This window comes from Sinocyclocheilus rhinocerous, unplaced genomic scaffold, assembly GCF_001515625.1.
Source record: "Sinocyclocheilus rhinocerous isolate Xijiao unplaced genomic scaffold, SAMN03320098_v1.1 scaffold1093, whole genome shotgun sequence".
In the NCBI taxonomy this organism is placed as follows: domain Eukaryota; kingdom Metazoa; phylum Chordata; class Actinopteri; order Cypriniformes; family Cyprinidae; genus Sinocyclocheilus; species Sinocyclocheilus rhinocerous.
The window spans coordinates 55,383-66,253 of record NW_015626381.1 but is presented as its reverse complement, the minus strand read 5'-3'; the positions used below and the strand labels follow the sequence as shown (position 1 = coordinate 66,253).

Genomic DNA, 10,871 nt, shown 5'->3' with positions numbered 1-10,871 from the left:
ACATGGTTATTCTTTAAAATAAAATAAAATAAAATAAAATAATAATCTCATCCTTTCCCATCCTTCCTTCTCTCTCTCTGTCTCTCGTTCTCTCTCTCTCTCGTGTCACGTGTGCAGGTCTGTGAATCGCAGCAGCGGCTTTGTGCATCTCTTTCTGTGTGAGCGAGAGAGAGGCTCAGGGCTGCACTCCTCCAAGGGCTTCTCGTACTCTCTCTATTCACACACGCGCATCCCGTGCATCCAGACGGGGGGCTTTCACCGTCCCAGACACACCGTCTGCTGCGACTTCTGTCTGGGAGAGCCGGACAGAGAGGAGGGATTTTACCCAGGATCCTTCCGTGATTTGCAACAGCATGCGCCCGCCGAGCCAGACTTCATCCCAAGGTTGAGCGGAGCGCTGCAGCAGGCGACGAGGGAGGAATGGATCGCAGAGAGAGCAGGACGTGGAACTGAGGGCTCGCTTTGTGCGTTTGCGTCGTCGGAGGATGCTTTGGGCATCGCGGCAGGACGTTTAAGAGTACGGCGGATGCTAGTGGATGGATTTTGCATGCTGTCGGAGAGGGTTGGGATTCAGGTATGTGTGTGTACTAACTTAAGCTGTTGCATCTTGAATGTTGAATTGCAATTGAACTGATCGTGCATTTTGTGTGTGCATGCATCCGTGCATCACTTTTTTATGTCATTCTGTGCCATTAGACTTTGTGGTACATCCGACGCTTGATGCTTTCAGCTCACTGATCAACATCTGGTGGCGTGTCCTCGCAGGCAGAGCGGGATGATTGAAGCGCTCGCCGGATTATAAAGAGTTTTCTAATTCCGGCAGCTCTGATTTGTTGCATCTCTCGCACCGAGAGCATGCATCGCGCTCGCAAATTAGCGTTGGTTTAATGCATGCACGGATGCATGCATGCCGGGACGGCTGCCCTGATGATGTGAACTGATATCCAGCATGTTCTCGGTCGAGGGGCCTCAAAGTCAGCCGTGCTCATGGTTAAAATGCATGCATTTTCAGATTTAGAAAGCATATGCCGACTCGGATCTGTGCATGCCGAGGTCTCGCGGTGTAATGAGTGAATGTGAGATAAGCAACGGCTCGTAATTGTGTTAGTGGGTGGGGCTCTCTCTCTCTCTCTCTCTCTCTCTCTCTTGCTCTTGCTGTCTCTCGTCTCTCTATTTTAAATATGCATCAGGAGGGGCTGAGGTTGTCAGAGGAGTGTCTGTATGTGTGTTAGTGGGTGCGGCTCTCTCTCTCTCTCTCTCTCTCTCTCTCTTGCTCTTGCTGTCTCTCGTCTCTCTATTTTAAATATGCATCAGGAGGGGCTGAGGTTGTCAGAGGAGTGTCTGTATGTGATGTACGGGGTCAGAGCCCTGCGTCTGCATCGGATCGATAATCTATGTCTTTTGCATCTCAAGCCCACAGACGACCACACATGAGAATCGGCTCTCCTTAAGGCAACAGAGGGAGAAAGAGACAAGCAGCTAATGAGCTGCCCGTCTTTATGAGGCATTGCACAACACGCTGTCAAGCGCAATAATTTGGAGCAGCTACATAATAAATGAAGTAAACTAATAACTGGCTAATAAAATAACTTGCCAATAAATGCACAGTGTGCTTTCACAATAGGCTAATGGTGAGGAACCGAGTCAGTTTCACTTTATAGTTCTGTTCATTTGGATAGTGAACGCAGTTTTTTTAAACCTAACCTGAATCTGCTTAAAGGTGGTTTGAGGTTTGAGTGTTTTTAATAGTATAGGTTGCAATTCATAATAAAGCATTGCATTCTAGCTTGTGGAATTGGAAAGAAAAATGTTATTGCTAAGAGTTTGGACTTTCGTTACTCAGGAGAGGTTCAAGAATATATAGTTAAAGAAATAGTTTATCCAAAAATGAAAATGTGCTCATCCTCAGGCCATCCAAGATGTTGATGAGTTTGTTTCTTCATCAGATTTGAAGAAATGTAGCATTGCATCACTTACTCAGCAATGGATGCTCTGCAGTGAATGGGTGCCGTCAGAATGAGAGTCCAAACAGCTGATAAAAACATCACAATAATCCACAAGTAATCCACACCACTCCAGTCCATCAGTTAATGTCTTGTGAAGCCAAAAGCTGTGTGCTTGTAAGAAACAAATCCACCCTGGCCAAAAAAGAGTCCTCTCTAACAGCTTCCACTCTTCTTTCCAGTAGATCTTAGTTCATGCATGCAGGGAATTGCTCTCTTTCAGACACAGGAGCATTAGTGCATCAATCAAGTTCTTTCATGCCAGAGTCAGTAAACCATTTCTTTATGACCTCGCTTTGTGTGCAGGTCATTATCGTACTGGAATAGAAATAATTGCATTTCTATGTGCTGGATTGTTAGTAGTCAGTGCAGCTGAAATAGCAAGATCTGTTCATTTGTAGGTTCTGTCACATATGTTTGGTCATTCAGTGTATATTTTTCATTAGCTATCCAATAAAGTGACTCAAAAACAACATAAATTCAGAATCAGTGCAGATTAAAACACATATTTTCCATAATGGCCTCTGTGATGATCTTTAGCATTGCATTTACATAATATCCAATGAAATTTGATTAGCGCTGTGAAATAGTAGTTGATTACCTGTTGGGCTTGTGGTGGAAATATGACAGTTACTCTAATCAGATTTAATTGTCTCATCTGTATTTTTCAGTAGATCGATTGATTGAGCTCTGTAATTCTGTAATGGCTTAATAAAGAGACAGTGATTTCAGCCATTAATCACAGAAGTATTAATAAATTAATTGGAAAAGGAAGTTAGAAACCTCTGGTCTCAGCATTTGTTTCCATTGGCCAGACTGAACTTTTCTGAGTAGACATCAATGTCCAAAGTCTTAATCATTGCCTAAGAAACCACATGCTGGAGTTTTACCAGCCGAATACTTAGTTTAATTAAAAGTATCAGCGAGTAAATTCGTAGTAAATGATGTGGTCTGGTGATTGTGACATTTGATGTCTGTTACTAAATGGTTTGGTTGTGTTGAATAGGCAGCATCTTTTGTGTACATAGAAAAAGTCTTAGATCTTTGAGTTCAGCTCATGAAAAATGGGGCAAAACAAAAGTGTTGCGTTTATAATTTTTAAAACTTTTTTTCTTGAGCTATGCATAAGAAAATGTATTGAGATTTATGCTTAGAACAAGAAGAAGAAAAAACAGGATTGTTTTTGCCTGCGGGGGACAAAATAAACTTAATTCAAGATTCAGATTCCATTGAGAATAAGTCATTTTATCTTATTTACATGACTTTACTTGCGAAGCATAATTGTCTTGTTTTAAGGATATTTTTTAGTGGAAAACAATACAAACTACTGATGTACTGAAATATGACCATGTTCTTGACAGGATACAGAGTGAGTTTAGCACAGATCGTCAAATTACATCTGATTGAATTAATAACATTTGATTGTACAAGCTTTCTTTGGTTATAATTACATTAGTGGAGCGAAAGCTGCTTTAGTGGGTCTGAGACAGAGAGAGAGAGAGATTGAGACAGAGAGAGAGAGAGACAGATAGAGAGAGAGAGGTCTGTAAACATCAAGGTGTGTTACTCACAGCAACACATCTGTCAACAACGCCATGCGCGCGCGCGCGCATAAACCACATAAACATGCACACACACACACACACACACACACGTTACACAGGCTACTCACCTGTTCTGTTCTGTATTATAGGGGAATTACTACTAAACTGAGAACAATGTTTGTATTGCAGCTGAATGACAGATAGTGAGTCTATTTAAATTAACTTCTATATGTTTATAAATGCACATGTATAACTAGATATTTTGGACTTTTTTGAAGAAAATGTGACTCAGCACAATGCTAGGATGTTGGTTGGTGTGTGATATGGTTGATTAGCTACTTGCAGTGTATTTCATCTCTCTTTCTTATGCCATTATACATTTTTAGGCCCTGTGTGAACCGTATTTAATTAGATACAAACAAGGCCCTTTAATGCAGTAATACAGTATGACTGTATTCCTCACCTTTCACCTCCATTTATGGATAACGTATGAGCTTCTAGACAAAACCATTCATATCTGAATTATTGATATTCAAACATATTCCACTTTTTTTTCCATAGCACACAGGGCCTTGCCCTTTACACTTGAGTATATTGTTCTGGTCAATTTGGTCATATTGTATTTTCTAGTGCATTTGAACTGCACCATTCATCTGTGATCATTAGGTTGTGTGTCTGTATCATGGGACACTACATGTACCAGATTTCCAAAGGTGGTGTAACTCGATTAATGATTATATTGCCATGCTCATTTTGAAGCTAGAAATGCATTGATTTGTAAAATAATGTAAACACAATTATTCATGTCAGGCTGTTTAAGGGTTTATTGGATCTCCAAAGCAACACCGGAATCTTTTCTGCTCTAGTTTCTGTGAAAATAAGAAGCTTTCCGCAATTCTCTCAAAATGTGACACATCTAGCTCAGCTGAACTGGATCTGACAGCCTCATAAGAAACGGACTATGAAATTGGGGCTCTAGTACAAAGAATTATTCAATGATTTATTATACAGTATGTGCAGTGTAACATTCAGAGTTATGTATTTTACATGCTGACCTTCAGTGCAAACTAACTTAAAAGATCTTTTTTTCTTTTTTTTTTTCAGAGACATGAGGCCTTTTCTGAAGAACACCCTTGAATATTTCCCTCACTGAGGATGTGCGATGATTTCTGCCCGGCACAACCACATCTGAGGTCACTTCTTCTCTAGACCCTCTATCATACCTCAGGGCTGACTTTCAAAACTCTAAGTGACTGTGTGCTGTGTGCTTAAGTGTCTGTGTGCTTCGCTGGATTTGAGACCAGTTTTGCTTCATTGCGTCCGGCATGCAAAACTGCTGAAACGTCGCCCTCCATGGTTTCTGCCCATTTCAAGAAGCTATCGTCTTACATCGTAAAGATTTGCAAAGGAATGTTTACAAAGAAACTGGCAAATACCACAAAGAAGAAAGAGAGTAGCGAAAACAAAAAAGAACCCAAAACGTACCCCGATGCACGGAACCCGACATTCTCAACCACACTGAAAAGCACAGTTAAAAAGATCTCCAAATGCTCATCGGCACGCAATATATCCCTTGAGGAGGATGACGGAAAAAACGACTGTTCTTCTCTCTCGCCAACTTTCAGTTACCGTGTAGCAATTGCCAATGGACTTCCAAAAAATGCCCTCTTTCTGAACAATAATGAGTTTCATGAGGTCTTGTCAATTGATAGCTATTACTCCGACTCTCTAAACGAGGCAAAACTTGTCCATAGATTTGATGAACAAAAAGCTTATACAATGCCAGTAAGACGGAACAGGAAGAGTTTGATTAGTTTAGCGCCCTCCGATGGCAGCTCAGAGGGGGAGCGGGGAGAGCGCAGCAGTCTCCACACCCTTCGATTGGGCGCTCTGAAAAAACTGAGGAAATGGAAGAAGAGCCAAGAATGTGTGTCCTCGGACTCAGAGGCCAGCAACTGGAGAAAGACTCTTGGCATCAGAAGCAAATCTCTGGACCGGGCTGGCCGACACCAGAAAACCACTACCCTGGAGCCGGGATCCAGCTCGACGGGATGCATCAGTCAGACTCAGGACGTGATGGAGATGATCTTCAAAGAACTTCAGGGAATCAGTCAGATCGAGTCCGAGCTCTCAGAACTGCGAGGGCACGTTAACGCCCTCAAAAGCTCCATCGACGAGATCTCCAGCAGCGTGGAGGTGGTGCAGAGCGAAATCGAGCAGCTCCGTTCGGGATTTGTGCAGTCCAGACGCGAGACTCGAGACATCCACGATTACATCAGACAGATTAGCCAACAGACCAACAAAGCTACTCTGAGATTTCTAAATGTGCCTGAGGAGAAGTACGAAAAAACGGAAGACCTTATTTATCAGATCCTGAAAGAGAAAATGGGCTTCGCTGAAGCATGCAAGACATTTAAAATTGAACTGGCCCATCGACTAGGCCAACAAAGAGAATGTTACAATGCTAAACCTCGACCAATTGTAGTTATATTTTCAAGCCCCCAAGACAGGGATTTAGTTTTGAAAAAGTGTTATAAGCTAAAAGGGACTGGGATATCCATTTCGACAGATAGTCTAGCACACGATTCGAAAGAAAAGAGAGACAAGCCAATGGCTTTCTCTCAGACGTACGAAAGCATGGACATCAAGGTCTCAGCCAAAGACAAAGCTGAAAGTGATGACTGGGACTCCATGGAAAGCGACAAAGAGCTTGATGAATTAAACAAGAACAAATATGCAATTGTGTCCAAACCACCTCCAAAAAGTAAATCAGACAAGAAAAAGTCTCACAATCACCGAAGGATGGCCGATGATGCTGCGTACTCTGTCCACTATGCCGATAGCACAGCCTACGATGACCACGACAAGCAAAGCAAGTCCTACTATTCTGACATAACACCTGGGTGGCTCTCTCAGAGCGACTACTCCACTCCCAAACTCAGCCGGTCTGAATCGGACTGCTCCAAACTTTGCCAGTCTTACTCCGAGGACTTCTCTGAGAGTCAGTATTTCAGCAGAGTCAATGGCTGCTCCTTGCTCTCCTCCTCAGATCAGGAACTTTGGCAACGGAAGCAAGAAGACATGGCATCCTCCTGGTACGCCAGTCCCCCCAGTCAAACTCTGAGCCAGGAACAACCTTATGCGGAACATAATGAAGTTGAAACCACAGAGACTATTGACAGTGGTGTAAGTAATGGTCTTGTTTGTATATCAGGGGACAGGAGCCATTACAGCGGCTCTCAGCTGTCACTGCAGGGTGACCTTTCACCATGGAAAGACTGGCATCACCTTGAACAAGGTGCTGATTCAGGTTTGGACGCCTCCACTGAACAGAACATAATCTCTGAAATCAGTAGCCCCTTTGACCCTGCAGCTAACCCTGGTTTCCCTGAAAAAATAACTAAATGCCTCGAGGTTGATTTGCAATTTGAAGGCGAGACCTTTTTGACACTAGATAGCACTCCTGACACGGGCCAAGATCAAGATATAGATATAGAACCTGAATTTTTAGAACCTGAGCCAGAACCAGAACAAATGCCACAGCCAGAACCAAAACCAGAACTGGAGCCAGAACCAGAGCCAGAGGCTGTGATTGAACCCATACCAGAACCAGTACTTAAACCTGCAGCGGAACCGCAACCTGAAAAGAAGCCCAAGACCAAGAAGATCCAAGCTAAGCCTGAATCAGCTCCACAAACTTTGCAGCGACATGATGTGAACCACCTCCAGCACAGCCAGAAATCTTCCTCCATGTACCGGAGCCAGAGTGAGATCAGAAGTGAGAAAGTGGAGGAAGTCCCCAAATCCTGGAGTAGCAGGCTCAGCATAGACCTCAGCGAAAAAACCTTCAGCTTTGGAGGATTTGGATCCACCCTGCAAAGAGCAAAGTCAGCTTTGGATTTCGTGTGGAATAAAGGCTCCCAAAGCACTAGCGCCCCGGTTGAAGAACCGAGCAACACCTCATTCATGGGTAGGTTCAGGACCATGTCCCAGTCCACAGCGAACAGCTCCAGCACAACCATTGACTCGGATGTCTACACAGATCCTTTCTATTACAAGGCAGAAGAGGAAGAACAACCTGCTGAACAACCTGTGGACAATGAGACACATTACGTTGAGGTGATGGAACAAGTCCTAGCCAATCTGGAAAACAGAACAAACACAAACGAGGCTGATGAACAGAACCAAGATGAGGAATACGACGTCTCGCAAGAGTATGACATCTCACAAGAGGGTAACCTCGTGCTAGAATATGACTGCAGCCTTGATGAGGAATACAGTGAGGAGTATGACGACAATCCCATGACTGAAGACACGGCGGAGTATGAGGTGAGTTTGGTGGATTACGTGGAAGAAACCGAGGAACCGGAAGCAGAGGCCGAGGAACAGGAGGAGAGTAAGGAGGAGGTGCAGGAAGATCAAGAAATATCAGAAACGAAGGGAGCAGATGAGGTAAAAAAGACTGTAGAACAAGAGGATGAGAACAAAAATGTTACAGAGGTTCCCGTGCAAGAAGCACCACCCAAAAAAAGGATACGTCCCACCTTCAAAGAGGTGGCGCTGAGAGCTTACCGGAAGCAGATGGCTGAGCTGGAACAGCAGATCCTGGCAGGAGGTATGAGCCAACTAGTTTATATGTTAGCTTATTATAGTTGTCTTGAAGGGTTTTAGTTATGGCTTTGGTCGGTGAACCATTGATTGAGTCATTTGAGATCCACCATTGTCCAAACATGAGGTCTTGGTTCATGACACCCCAGGGTTGTTGTGAAGGGCAAGATGATGATTACTAATATTTGATGTTGAGTGGTTAGAATTGGCGATTGATTTTGTGTATGCGTGTGTGTGGTTGTCAGTGCCTCAGAGTTCAGATAAAAGTGTACTTCACCTTTTGTGGCCTTCATTAAACTTAGAGAGTCCAATCAACAGTTCTATTTATATTTAAACATTTATTTTGAAAGGAACAGTTCACCCATATAATAATGTTCTTTTCATCATTTACTGTCACTGTCATTCCAAACCTGGATTTTTTTTTATCGTACAACATGAAAAGAGACAAATGGCAAAAAGAAGCGTACATTTATCATTGGTTGTCCAAAAAGGCATCATAAAAGTTGTCCATTTGACTTGTGTTCTACATTTCTTCTAATGTCATACAATAGCTTTGTGTGAGTGAAGTACTGAAATTCAAGTCGTTACTCACTAGAAATCATGCCCACCATCGTAGCTCTCAAATTTCATTTCAGATCAGGCCAGGCTTGATGTCAATGAGAGCAAATAGCATTGGTTCTACTTGTAACATGCACCACATTTGAATATGTGCATATATGTAATTTTATTTTTGGCTGAATTTGTCCTCTACAGGCATGTTTTATTAGCACTTTTAGCATTTTATTTCAGCAGAACAAAAGTCTCAAATGTGTTTTCAAAGTCAGTTTACCCTATAAATGCTAATATGGACATGCTATTAGTTTGTAAACAAATGTCAATATATGATTAATGGAATGACTAAAAGGATTCGCTGTTGGTAACAGCTGAAACGTGGCTATGCTAGCAGGTTACCCCACAAAAGCAGTTTCCTTTACAGTCAGGAATCAGGGGAATTTCCACCCAGTCTTACTCACACTGAAAGCACTCTTGACCTAGATGTGAGAATCACAGTCACGGCACACGGCAAACCCAGCGCCGCACTCCACAATGCTGAGTACTGTTGGGATACTGTATTTAGGCTGCTCATTCTTGCTGCACGCTAACAGCCAGATGTTCTGTGTACTTTAGTGGATTCTGATTCCCTAAAACACAAGCCACAAATGGTGGTAACCGTAGTATAAGCGGAATAATTGACTTTGGTCTGTTGAATTCTTAGAAAATAATGCACCCCCGAGGTGTAACGGCCTCGGGTGTGCATTATTTTCTAAGAATTAGCCTTTTTCACAAAAATCGGAAATTACGTCAGCGCAGGGTAAAGTTAGTTCCGTTACAGATCTGCGCCTGTTATATTAGTATGCCCTCAAATTTCTCAAATAATGCTTCTTACCTTTTCTGTTTTGTCTGTTTTCTAAGTTGTTATATAATCTACAAATAAATAACATTTTACTTGTTTGTCACTCATATGCCTCTCAGACCGCTGACTCGTGAGATAATACGCTCAACATAGCACCAGATGGTTTCTATTCTCCATCTCCGACATCCCTTTTTAAATAGGCTAGTCTTTGATCTCCGGTACATTTGAGCGTATTATCTCAATTTACTCAGTCATTTCCCTCGAATCACCGCATCATGATAAACTACTTAAAAATGACAACATTTATGCACATTTTTCCCAATACATTAAACAATTTTAACTGATTTAGGTTGAAGCATATTAAACTCAACACAACAACTTAATCCGATACAATAGGAACGTCATGAATCAGAGTCATCTCTTGTTTCATATGTATTTCCCAGGGCACATTATGCAACGTACATTTAAACCATCACATTAATAATGCAAGGGAGAGTAAGTAGAAAATACAATATTACTTTAATAATAATAATAATAATAAAAATAGCGGAAAAAAAAAATTTCACAGCCAGCACCAAACGGACAGAACGGCACAGTGCAAAAAAACTGCTTTTTTTTCTTGTTTCCAGCCAAAATATCAAACAATTCTTAAATCAAGAAGGATTTTCTAGACAAGTAAAAATTATTGTCTTGTTTTCAGAAAAAAACAACCAACCAAACCTGCCAATGGGGTAAGCAAAATAATCTTGTTTCCTGTTTGAAATAAGATTATTTTGCTTACCCCATTGGCAGATTATTTAGCTTGTTTCAAGCAAAAACTTAATTTTGACTTGTTTTTTCTGAAAACAAGACAATAATTCATCCTTTTTGATTTAAGAATTTTTAGATATTTTGGCTGGAACAAGACAACAAATCTAAGTAAGAAAAGCATTATAACTGCCACCATTTAGAATGAAATAAACTTGTATTTGATGACCCGAGCTGACGCAGAAAGTTAATTGTGAAATGTTTGTGCTTTGTAGAGTAAAGTACCGGCTTAAAAACTGCATGTTGTGTGTACTTGTGTTATCTTTGACTAATATTTAAATTTGTTTGATGATCTGAAACATTAAAGTGTGACAAACATGCAAAAAAATAAGAAATCAGGAAGGGGGCCAACACTTTTTCACACCACTGTATTTATTCAAACAACAAGATCTTTATTTACCCTTGCAATATTTCGTTCAGCTGCTGCAGAACTTCAGTTCATTCAGTCAAGATAGAGGGGGTGGAGTTATGAGGTTTGACTGACAGTTTGAGCGGATCCAACAAGATTTAGTCACA

The 10,871-nt window shown here is 41.6% G+C and overlaps 1 protein-coding gene across 1 annotated transcript in view; it reads left to right on the top strand.

Annotated features, from left to right (window-relative positions):
• The first annotated feature begins 269 nt into the window (after positions 1-269).
• Positions 270-10,871, top strand: part of LOC107712779 (protein unc-13 homolog C-like) — a 39,111-nt gene continuing 28,509 nt past the window's right edge. Inside the window, exons 1-2 of the mRNA XM_016518119.1 lie at positions 270-574; positions 4,652-8,162. Of these exons, the coding sequence (XP_016373605.1) occupies positions 4,901-8,162 (3,262 nt within the window). The 5' untranslated portion in view covers positions 270-574; positions 4,652-4,900. The remainder of the gene's footprint in view (positions 575-4,651; positions 8,163-10,871) is intronic.